This window comes from Oncorhynchus keta, chromosome 13 (assembly GCF_023373465.1).
Source record: "Oncorhynchus keta strain PuntledgeMale-10-30-2019 chromosome 13, Oket_V2, whole genome shotgun sequence".
NCBI classification, from domain to species: Eukaryota; Metazoa; Chordata; class Actinopteri; order Salmoniformes; family Salmonidae; genus Oncorhynchus; species Oncorhynchus keta.
In genome coordinates, this window is record NC_068433.1 from 25,726,907 (window position 1) to 25,753,271 (window position 26,365).

General features: G+C 46.0%; 1 protein-coding gene across 2 annotated transcripts in view; it reads right to left on the bottom strand.

Moving 5' to 3' along the window:
* Positions 1-26,365, bottom strand: part of LOC118387539 (pappalysin-1-like) — a 125,942-nt gene that overhangs the window by 66,445 nt on the left and 33,132 nt on the right. For both annotated transcript variants that reach the window (XM_052459845.1, XM_052459844.1), the window contains exons 9-11: positions 11,250-11,378; positions 11,013-11,104; positions 7,290-7,486 (exon numbers count right to left, since the gene is read on the bottom strand). In XM_052459845.1, the coding sequence (XP_052315805.1) occupies positions 7,290-7,486; positions 11,013-11,104; positions 11,250-11,378 (418 nt within the window). The remainder of the gene's footprint in view (positions 1-7,289; positions 7,487-11,012; positions 11,105-11,249; positions 11,379-26,365) is intronic.

Below are 26,365 nucleotides of genomic sequence, written 5' to 3' on the forward strand. Positions count from 1 at the left end.
CTTCTAGTCCCAATAGTTTCAGTGGGATGTATGCCACTCTTTTTGAAGTCTGTAAGATGATTCCTGTCTATTTGAAATGTTGTTTTGGCTTTATAGTAAGATCTCTGTCAATCGGGCAGAAATTGTCACATACATACTTACACTATAATATTATACAAATAATACAAAAATGTTCATTACACACCAGTCCATTTTCCCTGTAATATGTCCAATCATATAACACATTAAAGTACCACAACAGCGGCACTTTTTTTCTGAGTTACTCAAGATGCTGCACAATGATTTAAGTCAATAACCAGGTTTCCCTCAAAATGTCAACAAAAGAAAATATTCTAGAGAAGGTGGGATCATATTGTATCGGTAAGCTTAATTATGTGAGAAATATCAGTGGAAACACTTATGCAAAAATATTGATATAATATCCATCATATCAAAGTAATATGATATGTTGCATGGTTCTCCTCATTGTGACTCAGGAAAGCATACAGTTTCTTAGGCTATAGATGAAATAAATGATGATGAACTTAACAAGGTGATGAAAGTGCAAGGTGATGAGCTTTTGAGCTTTTGGCACATTTGCTATGTATATAACGCAAACATTTGTGTGACAAAACCATCAGTGAGTTGAAAATGCGATGAAACCCCATTAAACTTGTATTTTTTATTCAGTACATGGGAATTTAACTGCAAAAGTCATTTTCATGTGCACTACGTCATCATGCACAGACTTTTATCCGAAACAAATCCATTTTATGTAAATACATTTCTGGAGGGAAATGTACATATTTTGTTTATGCAGATTTTAGAATATTTGCATGAAAATCTGCCGCCAATTGGGGGGAAACCTAGCTAGTGAGTAATTGTTTTAGTCAAAGTATGATATATTTGGGCTTGAATTGGGAAATCCAAAGTGGGACATTCATGGAAATTGTGTCAATGTCGTGTTTTCTTATGATATACTGTGAAAATAATTTCCAGACTAAATTTCGCTTCGGGGCTGGATTTTATGACATTGTTTATTAATCAGAAACAGGTGCAAACTTCTTCCTCTTTGCGACTGAGCTGAGCCAAACAGCCGTGCGTCCACTTGGCCTCCTGAACCATGGAGCAAATTCAAACGTATGTTTTTGCGCCTCCACTTTTGTACCAGAAAGTTATCATAATCCATTGCATAATTTGTCAATTTGCTATAATTTTTTTGCTAGTCTGTATTAAAAATATATGATCATTTTAGAAATTGTAAAATTGCGTGATATGATTTCATTTCGGAACCCCTCCCCCCCGTTGCCCCAAGATGAATGGTTTTTACCATTCACTAGTGTTTCACTACACACTCCACTGCATTGATTGGTGCAGCTAGAAACCACAATTGTCTGTCCTATAATGAAAAGGAAGCTGCAAAAGAAAATTCAAGGACCTTGTTTATCTATTTTGTTGTGCTGTTGTCACATTTGTATTGGTGTTTTGTGTCTGATGTGCTCAGGGTGTTGTCATTTGCGGTGTGCATCTTGAGCAAAGTCATTGTAGACTATAATTTCTTCCCCTATGAGAACGATGAGCATGGGCTGATGTGGCTATTCTGTACTGCAGCCAAAGCCTGCCAGCAGCCTACCTACCAAAGGTTGCACAGTCCGTGTCCAATACAATGTAGAAAAACACATGTCAACCTTTCAACAGTTATCCACATTACCGGAGATTCATCTTAATATTATTTCTTTAACTGATTCACAGTAACCATTTATGGAAAATGCCACAACTATATTGGTGAAGTCAAATATAGTAGTTTCTGTTGGAAATGTTTTCCCTTAAATGATTATGACAAACCCAGCTCCAGCCATAGCCAGCCATATCCCTAACAAGCTGGCTAATCTTTTCAATATGGTGTAGTAAACATAAATAAGACAGCAACAACAGATAACATTAACTAGCTAGATAAGGTTAGCAAGATAGCTAGCTAGCGAGATAAGGTTAGCATGCTAGCTAGCTACACTGAAAGCTTGTCAGTGCCCTATTCGAAGGGAGAAATCACCACAACGCTCCTTCCCACCCCCAATTCATTAATATGTATAAGTAACCTGCGTCATTCTTCTGAGGTGGAACCTGATCAAGCTTTTCCGCTCTAGAACATGAGTTACGTTGCCCTTTTGTGGGGTCCTTTAATAAGCCTGCCTCCAATTAAATAACACTTTGTTAATCATTATATCCAATCTAATAACATTGTGGTAACGGCCTGTAGAGCAGAGAGAGGTTCAATAGGACAGAACCTAATGCAGTTGTTCTCTGTGTAGTGTGTTTTTGGCACTCAGTGATTCCCTGTGTCCCAAGACAGCAACAGATCAATGGCCCCAGAGTCTCTGAGTGGAATCAATGATATCTTCTCCTGTCCTCCATAAGCATTACATTAATGAAAGCTATAAACTTCACCTCAGACAACAGACAGCTCTCTCTTTACAACACCCCGGGGCCAAAAATGAATCAGATAACGTTTTCAAGAGCTTTTCGGGCTCAGTTTCCTCCCCCCAGAAAAGAAAAGCTGGAGACTTCTGAGATGAGAATAAACTTCCCAAACAAAATGCTGACATCATGGGGGCCTGTCAAGGTGAAGTGTAGACATCGGTCGGTTGTCTTCGTGACCTTACAAGCCCCTGAACATAGACTCAGCTCACAGTAACAGATACAGACATTCATAAGTAGCTAAATAATACCAAAAATATTCAACAGGGTAATGTGAGGTGGCATGTACACATTACATTGGCTACCATTATCTGTCTGTCATAACCACTTATGGAAAACCATGTCATTGTTAAAACTACTTGGTGCTGAAAAATGGAGGATTACCTGGACAAGTACCAATAACAAACACCAAAGTTTGCTGCAAAGTGTTTCAAATGTTTTGTGTTGAGTGCCCTATTGAACACTACCTATAATGTGGTGTGGCGTAGATTAAGGATGTACATTAAGGAAGTAGAGAGATAATTGCATAATTATCGTATTTCGTCGCCCTAACGTAGCCTTCACTGCTATTCGCCCAGCAGCTAGCCAGCTAGCAAACGCTAGCCAACGCCCACAGATTAGCAGCACTGTAGTGCTATTACACTATTACACTCAACTGAACGACTTGATTAGTTTAGTGTTAGCTAGCTACATAGCTGTCTTTGTATCCAAGATAATTGTGTAGTTTAGAGTGTGTAGTCTTGGAGTGATTATCTTAATTTACCGAGGTTAGCTAGCCAGCTATTTGTCGTCCTTACCGTAGGAGACTCTGCTAGCTAGCCAACAGCTAACAGCTAACAGCTAGCCAACGTCTACTGAATAGAACTCAACAACCCGGTCGCATTCACAGGTAGTATCACATTTTCACGGTTTGATTTGTTTGATCGTAGCTAGCTACATAGCTAGCTACATAGCCGTCTTTGTATCAAAGATAATTGTGTAGTCTAGAGCGATTTTCTAGGTTAGCTAGCCAGCTATTGTCGTTCTTTTAACGCAACATAACGTAAACAACACTGCTAGCTAGCCAGCTAGACCCCGAATAGCAGCACTGCAGAAACTATTACACTCAACGGAATGACTTGATTAGTGTAGTGTCAACAACGCAGCTACTGCCAGCTAGCCTACTTCAGCAGTACTGTATCATTTTAATCATTTTAGTCAATAAGATTCTTGCTACGTAAGCTTAACTTTCTGAACATTCGAGACGTGTAGTCCACTTGTCATTCAATCTCCTTTGCATTAGCGTAGCCTCTTCTGTAGCCTGTCAACTATGTGTCTGTCTATCCCTGTTCTCTCCTCTCTGCACAGACCATACAAACGCTCCACACCGCGTGGCCGCGGCCACCTAATCTGGTGGTCCCAGCGCGCACGACCCACGTGGAGTTCCAGGTCTCCGGTAGCCTCTGGAACTGCCGATCTGCGGCCAACAAGGCAGAGTTCATCTCAGCCTATGCCTCCCTCCAGTCCCTCGACTTCTTGGCACTGACGGAAACATGGATCACCACAGACAACACTGCTACTCCTACTGCTCTCTCTTCGTCCGCCCACGTGTTCTCGCACACCCCGAGAGCTTCTGGTCAGCGGGGTGGTGGCACCGGGATCCTCATCTCTCCCAAGTGGTCATTCTCTCTTTCTCCCCTCACCCATCTGTCTATCGCCTCCTTTGAATTCCATGCTGTCACAGTTACCAGCCCTTTCAAGCTTAACATCCTTATCATTTATCGCCCTCCAGGTTCCCTCGGAGAGTTCATCAATGAGCTTGATACCTTGATAAGCTCCTTTCCTGAGGACGGCTCACCTCTCACAGTGCTGGGCGACTTTAACCTCCCCACGTCTACCTTTGACTCATTCCTCTCTGCCTCCTTCTTTCCACTCCTCTCCTCTTTTGACCTCACCCTCTCACCTTCCCCCTACTCACAAGGCAGGCAATACGCTCGACCTCATCTTTACTAGATGCTGTTCTTCCACTAACCTCATTGCAACTCCCCTCCAAGTCTCCGACCACTACCTTGTATCCTTTTCCCTCTCGCTCTCATCTAACACCTCCCACACTGCCCCTACTCGGATGGTATCGCGCCGTCCCAACCTTCGCTCTCTCTCCCCCGCTACTCTCTCCTCTTCCATCCTATCATCTCTTCCCTCTGCTCATACCTTCTCCAACCTATCTCCTGATTCTGCCTCCTCAACCCTCCTCTCCTCCCTTTCTGCATCCTTTGACTCTCTATGTCCCCTATCCTCCAGGCCGGCGCGGTCCTCCCCTCCCGCCCCGTGGCTCGACGACTCATTGCGAGCTCACAGAACAGGGCTCCGGGCAGCTGAGCGGAAATGGAGGAAAACTCGCCTCCCTGCGGACCTGGCATCCTTTCACTCCCTCCTCTCTACATTTTCCTCCTCTGTCTCTGCTGCTAAAGCCATTTTCTACCACTCTAAATTCCAAGCATCTGCCTCTAACCCTAGGAAGCTCTTTGCCACCTTCTCCTCACTCCTGAATCCTCCTCCCCCTCTCCCCCCCTCCTCCCTCTCTGCAGATGACTTCGTCAACCATTTTGAAAAGAAGGTCGACGACATCCGATCCTTGTTTGCTAAGTCAAACGGCACCGCTGGTTCTGCTCACACTGCCCTACCCTGTGCTCTGACCTCTTTCTCCCCTCTCTCTCCAGATGAAATCTCGCGTCTTGTGACGGCCGGCCGCCCAACAACCTGCCCGCTTGACCCTATCCCCTCCTCTCTTCTCCAGACCATTTCCTGAGACCTTCTCCCTTACCTCACCTCGCTCATCAACTCATCCCTGACCGCTGGCTACGTCCCTTCCGTCCTCAAGAGAGCGAGAGTTGCACCCCTTCTGAAAAAACCTACACTCAATCCCTCCGATGTCAACAACTACAGACCAGTATCCCTTCTTTCTTTTCTCTCCAAAACTCTTGAACGTGCCGTCCTTGGACAGCTCTCCCGCTATCTCTCTCTGAATGACCTTCTTGATCCAAATCAGTCAGGTTTCAAGACTAGTCATTCAACTGAGACTGCTCTTCTCTGTATCACGGAGGCGCTCCGCACCGCTAAAGCTAACTCTCTCTCCTCTGCTCTCATCCTTCTAGACCTATCGGCTGCCTTCGATACTGTGAACCATCAGATCCTCCTCTCCACCCTCTCCGAGTTGGGCATCTCCGGCGCGGCCCACGCTTGGATTGCGTCCTACCTGACAGGTCGCTCCTACCAGGTGGCGTGGCGAGAATCTGTCTCCTCACCACGCGCTCTCACCACTGGTGTCCCCCAGGGCTCTGTTCTAGGCCCTCTCCTATTCTCGCTATACACCAAGTCACTTGGCTCTGTCCTAACCTCACATGGTCTCTCCTATCATTGCTATGCAGACGACACACAATTAATCTTCTCCTTTCCCCCTTCTGATGACCAGGTGGCGAATCGCATCTCTGCATGTCTGGCAGACATATCAGTGTGGATGACGGATCACCACCTCAAGCTGAACCTCGGCAAGACGGAGCTGCTCTTCCTCCCGGGGAAGGACTGCCCGTTCCATGATCTCGCCATCACGGTTGACAACTCCATTGTGTCCTCCTCCCAGAGCGCTAAGAACCTTGGCGTGATCCTGGACAACACCCTGTCGTTCTCAACTAACATCAAGGTGGTGGCCCGTTCCTGTAGGTTCATGCTCTACAACATCCACAGAGTACGACCCTGCCTCACACAGGAAGCGGCGCAGGTCCTAATCCAGGCACTTGTCATCTCCCGTCTGGACTACTGCAACTCGCTGTTGGCTGGGCTCCCTGCCTGTGCCATTAAACCCCTACAACTCATCCAGACCGCCGCAGCCCGTCTGGTGTTCAACCTTCCCAAGTTCTCTCACGTCACCCCGCTCCTCCGCTCTCTCCACTGGCTTCCAGTTGAAGCTCGCATCTGCTACAAGACCATGGTGCTTGCCTACGGAGCTGTGAGGGGAACGGCACCTCAGTACCTCCAGGCTCTGATCAGGCCCTACACCCAAACAAGGGCACTGCGTTCATCCACCTCTGGCCTGCTCGCCTCCCTACCACTGAGGAAGTACAGTTCCCGCTCAGCCCAGTCAAAACTGTTCGCTGCTCTGGCCCCCCAATGGTGGAACAAACTCCCTCACGACGCCAGGACAGCGGAGTCAATCACCACCTTCCGGAGACACCTGAAACCCCACCTCTTTAAGGAATACCTAGGATAGGATAAGTAATCCTTCTCACCCCTCCCCCCCTTTAAGATTTAGATGCACTATTGCAAAGTGACTATTCTACTGGATGTCATAAGGTGAATGCACCAATTTGTAAGTCGCTCTGGATAAGAGCGTCTGCTAAATGACTTAAATGTAATGTAATTGTAAGTACCTGGGCCTCCAAAGTGGCGCAGTAGTTTAAGGCACTGCATTGCAGTGCTAGCTGTGCCACTAGAGATCTTGGGTTCAAGTCCAGGCTCTGTTGCAGCCGGCCGCAACTGGGAGACCAATGGGGCAGTGCACAATTGGCCCAGTGTTGTCCGAGTTAGGGGAGCGTTTGGTTGGCAGGGATGTCCTTGTCCCATCTCACACTAGTGACTCCTTTGGCAGGCCGGGTGCAGTGCACGCTGACATGGTTGCCAGGTTCACAGTGTTTCCTCTAACACATTGGTGCGCTAGCTTCCGGGTTAGGTGAGCTGGGTTGTGTTTTAGAGGACGCACGCCTCTCCCAAGTCCGTACGGGATGGGACAAGACTGTAACTACCAATTGGATACCATGAAAAAGGGGTAAACATTTTTTGTAATAATTTGAAGGAAGTACCTTAGTGACAGCAGGATAGCCGGCGGCCACCTCGCCAGGGCAGTAGAGACTCTCCTGGTGGGACACGTGCACGGCTGTGGCCCACTGGTCCAAGAAGCCACTGGGGGTATACAGGCCACAGTCCCTCACGCTGGTCTCCCGCTCAAAGTCCTCACACACTCCGTCACCGTCGTAGAAGTAACACATACTGGGCTCCTCTGGAGGGAGGGAGAGAAGAGAGAAGAGTGAAGAGATTCAATCTTAATGTTCGCTCTTAAACCGTTTGGATTGTGTGGAGGTTAATGTGTGTATGTGAATGAACTTGAAAACGGTTTCAAAACTGTTAGTGTTGATGTCAATGACCTTGTTGAACTGGGTCCAGATTACCCAATATATATATATATCATAGCTTATCCATTGCACTTTAGCTATCAACTGCATTTGCTAATAGTTGATCTTGTCTTGGTTTATTGTCTTGTCTTGTGTTGGATGTTTAGGCCACACTCACTACTGTAACACACCTCAACGATTATTCCTGCTTTATTCATGAGGTCCGAAAACTATTTGGTAGAGAACATTCGACATGGGGATAGAGGAAGCTAGAGATGCTATCTGTTTAGGATAAAAAAGCTTTTATTTTTTTAAATAAGCCCTTTTAGCATGGTCGGTATTTTACACTCTAGACATTTTTCAGAACTTTCGATCTATTTGTGGTTTTAAAACTCTTTTGATTGGCCAGCTGTGTCACAAGGAAGAACCCCACGTTGCAAAGTTGAGAAACAGGTACATTTATCACACTTTTAATGTTTGACCATGTAGTCCTCTGTTGCTTAGTTAGTGGAGCATGCTGCTTACACTGCCAGGGTTGTGGGTTCGATTCCCTTGGCCACCCATACGTAAATGTATGCATGCATGACTTGAAGTCGCTTTGAATAAAAGCATCTGCTAAATGGAATATATATATATATATATATTTGTTAGAGTGTGTGCTTTGAGGACTGGTAAGTGGACGAGTCCATTATCGAAGGGATATTTTTCCTCAAGCACACAAGGCATCTTGGGTAACACAGAGACAGTTCTCTCAGATACTGACCAACAGTGAGTGGCAAACACATCCCACAAGATGCAACTCCATTGCTGCACACCATAACATCAGTTTCTCTCTAAGAGTACAATGTATCAACAGTGGGAGTATTTTAAAATCCATCTCTCTCCCCTCCTTCTCTTCTCACCTCCTCCCCCTCCCCTCTCACAGAGTGTAAACATGTCTGCCCTCTCTGCCCTCTCAGCAGTTCCAGCTTTCCCTTGCTTGTCTCCCATCATTGTTTTTGTTTCAGTTGACAGAAATGGGATGTCTGCATAAATAAAGTAACACTCAAGGGGTGCCCTCTCCTGCAGGGGAAGGCTGGGAAAGAGTAGGGCCTCCAGGAGCGTAACACTATCTGATGAACTTGACAGATTAGGATCGTTTCTGTTTTATTTAGAGAGAGAGGAGGGGGCGAGAGAGAGAGTTGAGAGAGCGAGACCAGGCAGGAGGATACACCAGTATGGCTTTTCCAGACATCCCACCCGGAGTTGGGGCTGGAGCTGGAGCTGGGGCTAGGGATGGGGCTGGAGCTGGGGCTGGGGATGGAGTTGGGGCTGGAGATGGGGCTGGAGCTGGGGCTGGAGCTGGGGCTAGGGATGGGGCTGGGGCTGGGGCTGGAGCTGGGTCTGGAGCTGGGTCTGGGGCTGGGGCTGGAGTTGGGGCTGGAGAAGGGGCTGGAGCTGGGGCTGGGGCTGGAGCTGGGGCTGGAGTTGGGGCTGGAGCTGGGGCTGGGAATGGGGTTGGAGTTGGGGCTGGAGCTGGGGCTGGAGTTGGGGCTGGAGATGGGGCTGGGGCTGCAGTTGGTGCTGGAACTGGGGCTGGAGCAGGGGCTGGAGTTGGGGCTGGAGCTGGAGCTGGGGCTGGGGTTGGAGCTGGGGCTGGAGCTGGGGCTGGGCCTGGAGCTGGGGCTGGAGCTGGGGCTGGGGCTGGAGTTGGGGCTGGGGCTGGAGCTGGGGCTGGAGTTGGGTTTGGAGCTGGGCTAGGGGAGGCTGGGTTGTGCGTGTGCTCTCAGTGTCGGGGTTCCAGTTAAGGGGAAGGCGGCATTCTGTTGCCAAGTTGGCTGGGCCTCCTCGAATTTCCAGCCCTCCCCAGCTCTGCTCCGCTTAGTGCTGTACTCTGCTCTGACGATGTTGAAACGAGGGGCTGCAGAGGGGGCATATAGAATGCACTCCTGCCACTCCAAACGGATGGAGAGTGAGAGGCAGAGAGAGAAAAGGTGTGAGAGGAAGAGAGAGAAAGAAACTGAGAGTGAAAAAGAGAGAGAGAGAAAGAAAATGAGAGACTGAGAGACTGAGAGAAGAGGTGATTGAGTTCAGGAGGGAAACAATGATAAAATTGATGAACCAGAAGAGAGAGGAGAAGAAAGCAAGGGTTACAGAGGAAAACAAGGAGGTAGAAGGAGGCTGAATAACGTTGGGAACAGATAGATAAAGAGGGGGAGGCCATAGAGAACGAGAGCTGTTCTGTGAAGCTGTACGATGACTCTATTCAACCAGGGAACCCAGTCAACTTCCCTCCTCAGCCTATACACATTTAATTTATTCCCTTATGGCAACAGTATGTGTACAGTATCTGTCCCTTCTCCCTAGCCTGAGAGCACGTCAGGCTGCACCATGCTCTGTGTTAGCCGCTCGTTCAACAGGCAGACCGACAGACAGAAGGTCCCTTCATTATAGTGTCCGATTTCCACACAAAAACTAGGAATATGTCAGGCAGTCACACACATATCCCAAAGCGCCGCGGTCCACGGAAAACGACGCTGCCGTGCTCTCACGGGAGTTGTGAGACACACACACAAACGCTCATGCAAACATGTGCATGCATGCACATACAAACACATCACTCGACGAGGCGAGATCAGCTATGACACAATGGGACTTTTTATTGTATGAAAAAACAGGAGAGGAAGATAAAAATAATCACTAGAAGGAGGACAGGAAATCATCCATCTATTGACCAAACAGTGACTGGCGAGAACGCCAGAGGATCCAATCCACTGAGTGAAGTTGTTAATTCTCTCTTCAAAGGACAATCCTTCCCAAACTCTCAGCGAGACATCAACATGCCCATGATACACAATGGCATCTGCTCTTATGAGAAACGCATCAAGCCCTTTGGACAAGTCCCAGACACAGATGTGAAACTAGCGAATGCCTCACCGCTGTCACTCACAGAGCCAGCGAGTGAGTAGCATGTTACTCACATCTCCCCACAACTCATACGCCTCTCAACCACACACACTGGAGCATCCTCCTACCGTTAAGAGGCACAGGAACTACCGTAACAGCTGGCCAATTAAAATAAACTTGCTAAGTTCAAGGGACCAATGAAATCGTCAAATTGGAATGTAAAGTAAAATGTGGCTGTGTAGTTCCGCCCTCATAGAGATCTCAATGGGGATGGAAATTGTATTCTTCTGTGTCTTACCAATGAATCACCTTTTGAAGCATGCATAATGTGTCAGCTGTGGACATTATTCATTTTGAGTCATAGAACCAGCCACTGTGTTAAATAACGTTTATTCATATTCGATTGGTTGTGTGTCCGAGACATTTAGAAAATATGTCACCATAAGTGACATACCGTATAACTAATATGTTAACTAGGGACAAATAACTACAATAGTTAAAATGTTGATGGTGCTGAGGAGGACGTACCGACACAGTTAAAGAAGGGCTCCTTCTTACACTGGCTGGAGCAGCCGTCTCCATTCATGGAGTTCATATCATCACACTCCTCTCCCTGAGCCCTGAGAGAGAGAGAGAGAGAGAGAGAGAGAGAGAGAGAGAGAGAGAGAGAGAGAGAGAGAGAGAGAGAGAGTTACTGTTACTGTTACTGGGAGAACAATCACACGCAAGCACGCAGACATGCAAACACACACACACACACGTTACCTCTGGATGCGTCCGTCTCCACAGTATGGTGCCCCAACCTGGTGGGTGAGGGGTGGGGAGGGTTCACTCTCACTGCGGGCTGAGATGGTTTGGACCTGGTAGGTGTACACACTGCTTGGTACCACATCCCTAAAGACACACACAGATGAAAACTTTAGCTGTCCTGCCCCAGATAAAACGGAAACACATCCAAGCGCACACACACATGCACACACACACACACACACATACAGGGGAGCAACCTTTAGCTGGCACCACATCTCTACAAACACACACAGAGAATAAACATTTAGCTGGCACCACATCTCTACAAACACACACAGAGAATAAACATTTAGCTGGCACCACATCTCTACAAACACACACAGAGAATAAACCTTTAGCTGACACCACATCTCTACAAACACACACAGAGAATAAACATTTAGCTGGCACCACATCTCTACAAACACAAACAGAGAATAAACCTTTAGCTGACACCACATCTCTACAAACACACACAGAGAATAAACCTTTAGCTGGCACCACATCTCTACAAACACACACAGAGAATAAACCTTTAGCTGGCACCACATCTCTACAAACACAAACAGAGAATAAACCTTTAGCTGGCACCACATCGATAACAAACACACACAGAGAATAAGCCTTTAGCTGACACCACATCTCTACAAACACACACAGAGAATAAGCCTTTAGCTGGCACCACATCTCTACAAACACACACAGAGAATAAACCTTTAGCTGGCACCACATCTCTACAAACACAAACAGAGAATAAACCTTTAGCTGGCACCACATCGATAACAAACACACACAGAGAATAAACCTTTAGCTGACACCACATCTCTACAAACACACACAGAGAATAAACCTTTAGCTGGCACCACATCTCTACAAACACATACAGAGAATAAACCTTTAGCTGACACCACATCTCTACAAACACACACAGAGAATAAATCTTTAGCTGACACCACATCTCTACAAACACACACAGAGAATAAACCTTTAGCTGGCACCACATCTCTACAAACACACACAGAGAATAAACCTTTAGCTGGCACCACATCTCTACAAACACAAACAGAGAATAAACCTTTAGCTGGCACCACATCGATAACAAACACACACAGAGAATAAACCTTTAGCTGACACCACATCTCTACAAACACACACAGAGAATAAACCTTTAGCTGGCACCACATCTCTACAAACACACACAGAGAATAAACCTTTAGCTGGCACCACATCTCTACAAACACAAACAGAGAATAAACCTTTAGCTGGCACCACATCGATAACAAACACACACAGAGAATAAGCCTTTAGCTGACACCACATCTCTACAAACACACACAGAGAATAAGCCTTTAGCTGGCACCACATCTCTACAAACACACAGAGAGAATAAGCCTTTAGCTGACACCACATCTCTACAAACACACACAGAGAATAAGCCTTTAGCTGGCACCACATCTCTACAAACACACACAGAGAATAAGCCTTTGGCTGACACCACATCTCTACAAACACAAACAGAGAATAAATCTTTAGCTGGCACCACATCTCTACAAACACACACAGAGAATAAGCCTTTAGCTGACACCACATCTCTACAAACACACACAGAGAATAAGCCTTTAGCTGGCACCACATCTCTACAAACACACAGAGAGAATAAGCCTTTAGCTGACACCACATCTCTACAAACACACACAGAGAATAAGCCTTTAGCTGGCACCACATCTCTACAAACACACACAGAGAATAAGCATTTAGCTGACACCACATCTCTACAAACACACACAGAGAATAAGCCTTTAGCTGACACCACTTCTCTAAAAACACACACAGAGAATAAGCCTTGAGCTGACACCACATCTCTAAAAACACACAAAAAATAAGCCTTTAGCTGGCACCACGTCGATAACAAACACACACAGAGAATAAGCCTTAAGCTGACACCACATCTCTACAAACACACACAGAGAATAACCCTTTAGCTGACACCACATCTCTACAAACACACACAGAGAATAAACCTTTAGCTGACACCACATCTCTACAAACACACACAGAGAATAAACCTTTAGCTGGCACCACATTGATAACAAACACACACAGAGAATAAACCTTTAGCTGACACCACATCTCTACAAACACACACAGAGAATAAACCTTTAGCTGACACCACATCTCTACAAACACACACAGAGAATAAGCCTTGAGCTGACACCACATCTCTACAAACACACACAGAGAATAAACCTTTAGCTGACACCACATCTCTACAAACACACACAGAGAATAAGCCTTTAGCTGACACCACATCTCTACAAACACACACAGAGAATAAGCCTTTAGCTGACACCACATCTCTACAAACACACACAGAGAATAAACCTTTAGCTGACACCACATCTCTACAAACACACACAGAGAATAAACCTTTAGCTGACACCACATCTCGACAAACACACACAGAGAATAAACCTTTAGCTGACACCACATCTCTACAAACACACACAGAGAATAAGCCTTGAGCTGACACCACATCTCTACAAACACACACAGAGAATAAGCCTTTAGCTGACACCGCATCTCTACAAACACACACAGAGAATAAGCCTTGAGCTGACACCACATCTCTAAAAACACACAGAAAATAAGCCTTTAGCTGGCACCACGTCGATAACAAACACACACAGAGAATAAGCCTTAAGCTGACACCACATCTCTACAAACACACACAGAGAATAAGTGGATGTGGATGGTTTGTCTTCTGACAAATCAACTGTACATTTCAGTGTTCCTCAAGGTTCAGTTTTAGGTCCACTATTGTTTTTACTATATATTTTATCTCTTGGTGATGTCATTCGGAAACATAATGTTAACTTTTACTGCTATGCTGACAATACACAGCTGTACATTTCGATGAAACATGGTGAAGCTACAAATTCGCCCTCTGTGGAAGCCTGTGTTTCAGACATAAGGAAGTGGATGGCTGCAAACGTTCTACTTTTAAACTCGGACAAAACAGAGATGCTTGTTCTAGGTCCCAAGAAACAAAGAGGTCTTCTGTTGGATCTGACAATTAATCTTGATGGTTGTACAGTCGTCTCAAATAAAACTGTGAAGGACCTCTGCGTTACTTTGGACCCTGATCTCTCTTTTGACGAACATATCAAGACTGTTTCAAGGACAGATTTTTTCCATCTTCATAACATTGCAAAAATCAGAAACTTTCTGCCCAATAATGATGTAGATAAGTTCATCCATGCTTTTGTCACTTCTAGATTAGACTGCTGCAATGCTCTACTTTCTGGCTACACGGATAAAGCACTAAATAAACTCCAGTTAGTACTAAACACAGCTGCTAGAATCTTCACTAGAACCAAAAAATGTGATCATTTTACTCCAGTGATAGGCTCGCTATACTGGCTTCCTGTTAAGGCTAGGGCTGATTTCAAGGTTTTACTGCTAACCTACAAGGCATTACATGGGCTTGCTCCTACCTATCTTTCCGATTTGGTCCTGCCGTACATACCTACACGTACGCTACGGTCACAAGATGCAGGCCTCCTTACTGTTCTTAGGATTCGGTCTCGACCTTTAAGTCTTTATTGAAGACTCATCTCTTCAGTAGGTCCTATGATTGAGTGTAGTCTGGGCCAGGGGTGTGAAGGTGAACGGAGAGGCACTGGGGCGACGAACCGCCCTTGCTGTCTCTCCTTGGCCGGTTCCCCTCTATCCACTGGGATTCTCTGCCTCTAACCCTATTACGGGGACTAAGTCACTGGCTTACTGGTGCTCTTCCATGCGTCACTTGAGTGGGTTGAGTCACTGATGTGATCTTTCTGTCCGGGTTGGAGCCCCCCTCGGGTTTGTGCCGTGGGTGAGATCTTCTTGGGCTATACTCGGCCTTGTCTCAGGGTACTAGGTTGGTGGTTGAATATATCCCTCTAGTGGTGTGGGGGCTGTGCTTTGGCAAAGTGGGTGGGGTTATATCTTGCCTGTTTGACCCTGTCCGGGGGTATTGTCGGACAGGGCCACAGTGTCTCCCACCCGCTCCTGTCTCAGCGTCCAGTATTTATGCTGCAATAGTTTATGTGTTCGGGGGCTAGGGTCAGTCTGTTATATCTGTTATATATATATCTGTCTCATCTGGTGTCCTGTGTGAATTTAAGTATGCTCCCACTAATTCTCTCTCTCTTTCTCGCTCTCTTCTCTTGGAGGACCTGAGCCCTAGCACCATGCACCAGGACTACCTGTCCTGATGACTCCTTGCTGTCCCCAGTCCACCTGGTCATGCTGCTGCTCTAGTTTCAACTGTTCTGCCTGTGGCTATGGAACCCTGACCTGTTCACTGGATGTGCTACCTTGTCCCGGACCTGCTGTTTTGGACTCTCTCTCTACTGCACCTGCTGTCTCTAACTCTGAATGATCGGCTATGAAAAGCCAATTGACATTTACTCCTGAGGTGCTGTCCTGTTGCACCCTCTAAAACCACTGTGATTATTATTATCTGACCCTGCTGGTCATCTATGAATGTTTGAACATCTTGGCCATGTTCTGTTATAATCTCCACCAGGCACAGCCAGAAGAGGACTGGCCACCCCTCAGAGCCTTGTTCCTCTCTAGGTTTCTTCCAAGGTTCTGGCCTTTCTAGGGAGTTTTTCCTAGCCACCGTGCTTCCACATCTGCATTACTTGCTGTTGGGGTTTTAGGCTCGGTTACTGTACAGCACTTTGTGACATCGACTGATGTTAAAAGTGCTTTATAAATCAATTTGATTGATTAATGAGCAGGGTGAGGGTGGGTATGACTGTTACAGTAGGTTTCTATTGCAGGATATTCAGGAAAATGGCACAGTATTCACGCACCTCTGTCCCTACTGGCTGTATGGGTTCTTGCCTCTCCCCCTCCTACTATGTTGTTCTGTAAGTGATATATCTATGGAGCCGCTCCACAAAGACAGACAAAGTGAGTTCACATTCGAACAAAAAGTCAAGGCGTGCTGGTCGCTGTGACCGCAGAATGTGTGTGGGTCTGTTTATGTGTGTGTGTGCGTGTGTGTGTGTGTGTGTGTGTGTGTGTGTGTGTGTGTGTGTGTGTGTGTGTGTGTGTGTGTGTGTGTGTGTGTGTGTGTGTGTGTGTGTGTGTGTGTGTGTGTGTGTGTGTGTGTGTGTGTGTGTGTGTGTGACACTCACACATGTATGCCTTTTGTGCATCTGTGTCTGTTTAGGTATAGAGGTGAGGGAACAGCCACGGGCCACAGTATACTCAGCTGTACACCTCTCCTTCCGCCCCACTCCGAGGACACTTGGACACAAACAAACATCTGGCGAGGGGCTTCAGCACCGCTTTCATTGGGTGTAATACAATATGGCCCGCGCAGGCCAAAAACAAGATGGGAGTTAAAAAAACATCCAGCTGCATAGCTCCGCATCAGTGTGCTCTCTGCGGTCCGAGCCAGCAGGATATCTCAACACTGTAGCCTACGACACAATAAACAGGGTGTCCACCCACTCTGCCCAGTGGTGATGGCATTTCACTTCCTCATGTTATAAAATACATTTTACCAAGACAAATATGATTCTCATGTTCTGAATTGTTCAGTGGGGTCTTTCTCTAACGTATCATTAACATGGTATCCAACAAGTCTGATTTCGTAACATAATGCACTCCATAATAGCACCGGACTCTGTTGACAAAGCGGTGCAGCTTTCTCGCTGAAACTTTCTCGTCTTGTGGTCGTCGTCGTCCAAGTTGTTTCCAAGGGTTGCAAATAGCAAAATTAGCATGACACGAGGTTTTGAAAATATAAAGCTTGCTGTACGCTCTGTGCTCCATTGACTATTCAGAGAAAAGTTTGTTTTTGTGAGAATTCATAAAAAAATGTGAATATGGTATACTAAAATATGAAAATATCATGTCTCAAAATCGATATCCATCTTGCCTCTATATAGTTTTATGTCTTCCGGATTTGAGAAGAAAGATGACAAGTTCAACAGTAAGCCTTAATTCTCACACAGCTTCCAGCCTAGCTGACGCCTTGCTATTTTCCAGATTTTTGACAACTCTATTTCTCTGGCCTCCGTTGATTTAGTCACCCTAATCCTGGCCATCCTACAGACACTGTAGACACTCCAATTTGTTTTCAACGGATTATGAGACATGCGGTTTGAACCATTGCTTTTCTTAGATGATTATCTACACAACTAACATATCATTTTACCCATTGGTCAAAAGATGAGTTTTTGATTGGACACCTTACAATGAATGTGCCAAGGGAATCAGGAGATATACTGTATGCATGTGGTTGGCCTTGGTTTTGATTGTGTTTTATTTAATGGTCAGTTATCATCATGAGAGTTGCTGGTTCATGTTTGGAGAGGAATTTCCTGGAGACAGAATAACAGGGAAGATGTTATAGAATGCCAGTTAATAGAACCACATAGACCATCAAGTCCAATTCATTTCTGAATTTCTTTGGTATTACTCACACCTCTGAGCTCACACACACACACGCACGCACACACACACACACACACACACACACACACACACACACACACACACACACGCTCGCGCGCACGCACACAAACACATACACACACACATGCTCACACAAACACACAAGCATACATACTCACAAAAACACACATGCATGCACACACGTGCTCTCGATCACTCACTAACAGAAAAACACAGTATTACAACCTACTCCATACCCGTGCCAGATATTTAAAGAACACGCACATGGGCGCGTATGCACACACACACACAGTTTGTATTGCTATCCTTGTGGGACCAAAGAATTGATTCCCATCCAAAATCCTAACCCTCATATGAATGCTAACCTGAACCCTAAGCCTAACCTTAACCCCAAACCTAAAACGATACCTAACCCCTAATCCTAATTGTAACCCTAACCGCTAACCCTAAAATTATATTTTTCCTCATGTGGACCAAAAATGGTTCCTTGTTTTACTATCCTTGTGAGGACTTCTGGTATCCACAAGGATAGTTAAACAAAAACACACACAATTCCCTCATTATTAGCATTTACGTCTATCCCCCTCTGGGAAACATAAGCCCTTGCCTGTTGATTACGGGCAACTCCCCGACAACAAAACAACACACACACACACACACACACACACACACACACACACACACACACACACACACACACACACACACACACACACACACACACACACACACACACACACACACACACACACACACACACACACACACACACACACACACACACACACACACACACACACACACACACACACACACACACTGTAGCGGCCCTGTGTTCCAGAGCCGCTGCAGTGGCTGTGGCATCCATCACACTCACAGATGGGTTCACACGAGGCCAGAGCCTTCCCCTTCCTCGCCCCTTCTCTTCCAGCCGCCATCGGCAGACTTAGGAGGTGTCGGCACTAACGGCCAGGGAAGCAGTCACGTTTATTAAGTGGCAAAACAAATCATTCAAATGAGCCCTGAACATGAATGGTCCGGGCTGCCTTTTTATGCATGGATTTAGCTCTGTTCTGACCGGGACACTGCTGGGAATGGGGTTGCTCACATCCAATAAAACACACACTTGAAGGGAAGCAGACACATGCACACGGACACGCACACAGATGGAGGCTCATTGCAGGCACAGGCGCAGACAGACGCACACACAGTCACATAGACAGAGGCGCAATGCAGACAAAGACACACACTCAGACGCAGATATACACACATGCACTCTTGCATGCACATATGCACAGCACAGAGCACACCGACCGAACACACAGCCCGTGCCTTCGAAATGTGTCAAAAGATTTACTGCAGGAAAGCCTTTTTTACCGTGGTGGTTTTCAGTATGAAATGTGTTCCATGCCTTCTCTTCCCAAAGCCCCGGTCACTCTCCTACTCCCCCACAGCAGGAGAGAGAACATGGGGTTCCAATTGGCTGTCCTGCCCCAGATAGAATGGAAACACACCCACTCACACACACACACACACACACACACACACACACACACACACACACACACACACACACACACACACACACACACACACACACACACACACACACACACACACACACACACACACACACACACACACACACACACACACACACACACACAAAGGCAGGTATGGCCTACAAATGTTCTCCGGTGCTGTGTAGGAGATTGAGGGTCTGGGTTTTGACTGGATTATTATCAACAATCAAAGGGGATGTTTGACCTGACCTACCGCTCTGTTTTACACAGTGTTCCGCAGCCTTGGCCCGCTTCGAGGCAACTCCAGGGTCATTCTCAAATATCCTTTAGTCTTAATTGAATTATTCAAGCCTCTGGAAAAGGAAAGCTGTGGGAGACATGAGCCTGGAGGACACATGAGCGAGCGACAGAATGAGTGACGCCGCCAACAAGCACCATGGCCCTCTCTCTCCCCTTCCTCCGAATCTGTCACAAAAAGAACACCGGGGGTGATAGGCTAAGCCAGGCCCGGGACGGGACAAGGGCAAGAAACATACACACACTGTGATTCCTCGCTCGGGCCTGACGGATGTACGTGACCCATGCGGGAGGAGGCAAGCGGCTGGAACGGCGGGAAGGATGGCTGGGAAACAAAAGATGAGAACGACAGAGCAAAAGAGAGGGAGAGAGAGAGAGAATGACAGAGCGAGACAGAGAGGCAGACGGCTTATTCTCGATGCTCGGAGAACCACGTCACAGACCTCTGGTGATTTTTACTATGCGTTTCATATCAAAGCAACAGGTCACATCAGGCTTCCTTCATGTCCTCTGCCAAGATCAGCCACCACTCTCAGCCTCCCATCTCCAAATGCTCCTCAGTCTTGGAGGGAAAAGAAAGTGGAGGAGGAAGAGGAGGAAGAGGACGGAGAGAAAAAAAACTTTGGGATGCAGTAGATAATGGAAAAAAGGAGGTAAAAGGAAAATAAAACATACTTTTCAAATAGTGTCAAGAGAGGCTGAACAGACACTGGGGCCACCAGGGACCACCAGGGACAATAACTTGCATGTGAAATATACTCCGGGGGGACCTACATAAGAACAGCACCTTTGTCATGACACAGAGGGGAGAGAGGTTGAAAGGGGAAACTCTGACATCACTCAAGGCAATCTGGAGCACTGATATCTTGATGGGAAGTGGTTCAGGCATTTGTGTGTATGTGTGTACACACATTCAGGTGATAGATATGTGGTTTATGGCCCCGGGAGCCCCTCTACTTTGGGCTGATACTCGGTCACACAGAGACTATTCTGGACCACGGATCCATCCAGACAGACCTGGGGCTTGAAAATAGCTTTTGTGAGCTCACTAAACCACCTTGCGGGACCAAGACTTCAACAGATTGGGGCCTTTATATTTTGTTTAGAGGTAATCAGAACAATGTATATCTTTGTTTCTAAAAAAGTATTGTGATTAATTCTATACCATCGTTGCAAATAGAGATGAACACAAATGGTTGTTGTGACACAACACATCTGATTAATTTCAGCCTGTAGTCATCCACTGAGCTCCAGTGTTGGTAAACATTCTATGTGTATTCTTGGGACAATATAAGCCTAGTTCCTGTTCTCCATGCCACTATTTCCCATGTTACTATTCTCCATGCCACTATTCTCCATGCCACTATTCTCCATATTACTATTCTCCATGCCACTATTCTCCATGTTACTATTCTCCATGCCACTATTCTCCATGCCACTATTCTCCACGCCACTATTCTCCATGTTACTGTTCTCCATGCCACTATTCTCCTTGCCACTATTCTCCATGTTACTATTCTCCATGCCACTATTCTCCATGTTACTGTTCTCCATGCCACTATTCTCCATGTTACTGTTCTCCATGCCACTATTCCTCATGTTACTATTCTCCATGCCACTATTCTCCATGTTACTGTTCTCCATGCCACTATTCTACATGCCACTATTCTCCATGTTACTATTCTCCATATTACTATTCTCCATGCCACTATTCTCCATGTTACTGTTCTCCATGCCACTATTCTCCATGTTACTGTTCTCCATGCCACTATTCTCCATGTTACTGTTCTCCATGCCACTATTCTCCATGCCACTATTCTCCATGTTACTGTTCTCCATGCCACTATTCTCCATGCCACTATTCTCCATGCCACTATTCTCCATGTTACTATTCTCCATGCCACTATTCTCCATGCCACTATTCTCCATGCCACTATTCTCCATGCCACTATTCTCCATGTTACTATTCTCCATGCCACTATTCTCCATGCCACTATTCTCCATGTTACTATTCTCCATGTTACTATTCTCCATGTTACTATTCTCCATGCCACTATTCTCCATGTTACTATTCTCCATGTTACTGTTCTCCATGACACTATTCTCCATGTTACTGTTCTCCATGCCACTATACTCCATGCCACTATTCTCCATGTTACTATTCTCCATGCCACTATTCTCCATGCCACTATTCTCCATGCCACTATTCTCCATGCCACTATTCTCCATGTTACTATTCTCCATGCCACTATTCTCCATGCCACTATTCTCCATGTTACTATTCTCCATGCCACTATTCTCCATGTTACTATTCTCCATGCCACTATTCTCCATGCCACTATTCGCCATGCCACTATTCTCCATGCCACTATTCTCCATGTTACTATACTCCATGCCACTATTCTCCATGCCACTATTCTCCATGTTACTATTCTCCATGTTACCATTCTCCATGCCACTATTCTCCATGTTACTATTCTCCATGCCACTATTCTCCATGCCACTATTCTCCATGCCACTATTCTCCATGTTACTATTCTCCATGTTACTATTCTCCATGCCACTATTCTCCATGTTACTATTCTCCATGCCACTATTCTCCATGCCACTATTCTCCATGTTATTATTCTCCATGCCAATATTCTCCATGCCACTATTCTCCATGCCACTATTCTCCATTCCACTATTCTCCATGCCACTATTCTCCATGTTACTATTCTCCATGCCACTATTCTCCATGTTACTATTCTCCATGCCACTATTCTCCATGCCACTATTCTCCATGCCACTATTCTCCATGCCACTATTCTCCATGCCACTATTCTCCATGTTACTATTCTCCATGCCACTATTCTCCATGCCACTATTCTCCATGCCACTATTCTCCATGTTACTATTCTCCATGCCACTATTCTCCATGTTACTATTCTCCATGCCACTATTCTCCATGCCACTATTCTCCATGCCACTATTCTCCATGTTACTATTCTCCATGCCACTATTCTCCATGCCACTATTCTCCATGCCACTATTCTCCATTCCACTATTCTCCATGCCACTATTCTCCATGTTACTATTCTCCATGCCACTATTCTCCATGTTACTATTCTCCATGCAACTATTCTCCATGCCACTATTCTCCATGACACTATTCTCCATGCCACTATTCTCCATGCCACTATTCTCCATTCCACTATTCTCCATGCCACTATTCTCCATGTTACTATTCTCCATGCCACTATTCTCCATGTTACTATTCTCCATGCAACTATTCTCCATGCCACTATTCTCCATGACACTATTCTCCATGCCACTATTCTCCATGCCACTATTCTCCATGTTACCATTCTCCATGCCACTATTCTCCATGTTACTATTCTCCATGCCACTATTCTCCATGTTACTATTCTCCATGTTACTATTCTCCATGTCACTATTCTCCATGTTACTATTCTCCATGCCACTATTCTCCATGCCACTATTCTCCATGTTACTATTCTCCATGCCAATATTCTCCATGCCACTATTCTCCATGCCACTATTCTCCATTCCACTATTCTCCATGCCACTATTCTCCATGTTACTATTCTCCATGCCACTATTCTCCATGTTACTATTCTCCATGCCACTATTCTCCATGTTACTATTCTCCATGCAACTATTCTCCATGCCACTATTCTCCATGACACTATTCTCCATGCCACTATTCTCCATGCCACTATTCTCCATGTTACTATTCTCCATGCCACTATTCTCCATGCCACTATTCTCCATGCAAGTCTTTAGCTCTACTGCCAACAAGTTGTCGCGTGATAAGATTTCGTCATGGCGGTTTCCATTGCAGTTCATCCAGACATTCTTCCCTAAGGCCCTTGTGAGAATAGAGACCTTATCTCACCACAGACTTAGAGTCTGGCACAATGCACAGTAATATGCCTTTCAAAGGTGTTTTGATATCACCACCTGATTGCATGCGGAAGTGTGTTTTTGTGTGTGTGTGCGTGTTTGTGCCATAAAGATACTAGATGAGAGGCCAGAAAAATCTAAGATTGTTGACGAAATGCTTAGATTAAACCTTAATACAATAAATAAAGCAATATACCTTTTGTCATGGTAACAGCTGCCATACATGTGAGGTTTCCTGCCTATTAAGTCTTCAACAAATTCAAGTGCTACACAGTAAAACCTCTCATACTTACATCTTTATGCTGTTTTTTTTGGTACAACGAGCCTAACTCAATGTCCTGCAACTCTACAATGTAAAATGACAATGTTCATATTAGCACAGCCTCAGACAGAGTCACAAGGAGTTGGTGGTAGTGCCTCTTCTATCTATGCTTGAATCATAAGATCCAATATATTTTCCCACTATATTATAAGGAATAAGACATTACCTCAATACAGCACAATACCAAGCTACACAGTAGACACCCCGTCAACCAACAGTTTGTCTCACATTGATGACACGTACGGGAAGTTCCATCACTCCTATGGTTCAGATGTTGACACGTCACTTAGCGAGGAACTCCACTGGCCTAGCCTAGCGTCAATGACTCACTGCTGAGTGGTGCACTCATTCTGCCAAATCAGACAGTGGAGAGTAAACCTAACATATGGACAGTGCCAAAGTAGGAATATCAGCAAAGACAGTATAAGTAATGATAGTAATAACAATGGAAACCATTGATGTCAAACAAAAAGTGCTAAGTAATTTTACCTTAAATCCCCTATAGATGTTCCTTAAAGCATTTGACATACGGTATATATTTGAGCCAAGTCTGAGGCTGCAGATACCTGTGGAGCTTCATTGTGGGAACCCTACAGGGAACCTCTTTATCATAACAACCATTAGAATCTTACCGGCATGGACCTTAAACTTCAATTTAGCACTTTACAGTAAAATGGGTTTCTCTGCTTCCCATAGAGAAACTTAACCCTTTCCTGAACATTCCACCTTAACTATCCCTCCAAATCCACTTTTTGGACCTGGCCCAATTTTATCCTTGGGAAGTCCGGTTGCAATTCTTTGAAAAATTGTTCTGTGGGGTGGGGGGGGACGTCCAGACATCCCGGGACCCGCTGCTGCCTCCTCCACTTCCTCTGTCTGCCACTCACCATTATGGTTCATATTAGAGAGCTTATGCAAGGCTCAGTGCTAATGCTGCTCCTCATGGACAGAGAGCGGGAAGAGGATGGCGGAGGGAGCGCAGGGCACAGTGGGGCTTTGTGGGAGTGGAGGGGGCCATGGAGACAGAGAGAATGTGTTATGAGGAGAAGAGGAGGAAAAGAGGTGAAGAGGAGAGGGGGATACCAAGTCAGTTGTACAACTGAATGCCTTCAACTGAAATCTGTCTTCCGCATTTAACCCAACCCCTATGAATCAGAGAGATGCGGGGGGCAGCCATAATCGACATCCACGTCTCCCAGGGTACAATGGTTTAACTGCCTTCCTCAGGGGCAGATTGACAGATTTTTACATTTTTACCTTGTCAGCTCAGGGATTCGATCGAGCAACCTTTCGGTTACTGGCCCAATGTTCAACCACTAGGTGGAGGGGGGAGGTGTGGAATGTTTTATTTTCAGTAGACAAAGTCTTTAAAACCATACCCAGTATTATACTCTTGACAAAATGGGCTTAGACCACGGAGGGAAAAAAGTCTGTAATGTTTGCACGCATATGTGACAAACAAAACCAAAAACCTCCCCAAAAATAATCCGCACATGGAGGCGATCTAAAACAATTACCGTTGGAGCACACAGCCATTTCTCACAAATACCTAGGAAGTGTATTCTACATCCCCAATCTCGTATTGCTGGCGAAAAGAAAACAGAAAACCTACAAGTCAAGCAGTCAGAGCTGAGAAAACAACAGAGTTCTCTGAGTAGAGGTGAAGAGGTTGTCTTCTCAGGGCTAGAGCAACAGTGGACTTGACAGGAGAGGAGCAGGGCCATGGGGCCACAGGGGTAAGAGCATAGGAGAACATAGGGGATAAAAGTGTGAAGGAGAAGGCCAGAACGGGGGGAAGGGGTCCCAGTGAAAAGGGTAGCATAGAGGGCAGCTGCCCTCTCCCTCCCGGGCTGGGGGGTCCCGTCACGTCAGAGCTGAATAGGTTTTGAGACCCTGACAGGCCAGAGGACCCAGAGGACCCAGAGGACCCAGGTCAGGGAGAGGATTAGCCTATGGGCCAGGGGGTCTCAGAAGGCTAGGGTCCCCCCATTACACCCACTAACCCTCCTCTCAGCCCACCCCTAACCACTCCATGGTTTACCCCCAACCAGTCCAACATTCCAGCTCTCTCCCTCTCATCTCGATCCCACCCCCTGCTCACCCCTTCATAACTCACCCCCACTAGCATGACCTCCCACCCCTCACCCTCTCATACATCCAACCTTGAATAGGGAGCCAGGGAGGCCTCTACTCCCCCTTCCGTGCCCCATTTCAGGGGAAGGGCAGTGGGCTGAGTGTGGGAGGTCAGCATTCTGTCTATGGAAACAGGCCTGGGGAGCCAGTGAACCATGACGATCCAGCAAACTAACCATGGGTCAATCAAAACACTCCAGCAGAAAAACCATGGGTCAACCACAACACTTCCGCCGACTTCAAAACATGTCAAAAGATCTGGGTGACCCCCAAACTGTTCTCCAACCACCCCTATCTAATCTGTGTGTGTGTGTGTGTGTGTGTGTGTGTGTGTGTGTGTGTGTGTGTGTGTGTGTGTGTGTGTGTGTGTGTGTGTGTGTGTGTGTGTGTGTGTGTGTGTGTGTGTGTGTGTGTGTGTGTGTGTGTGTGTGTGT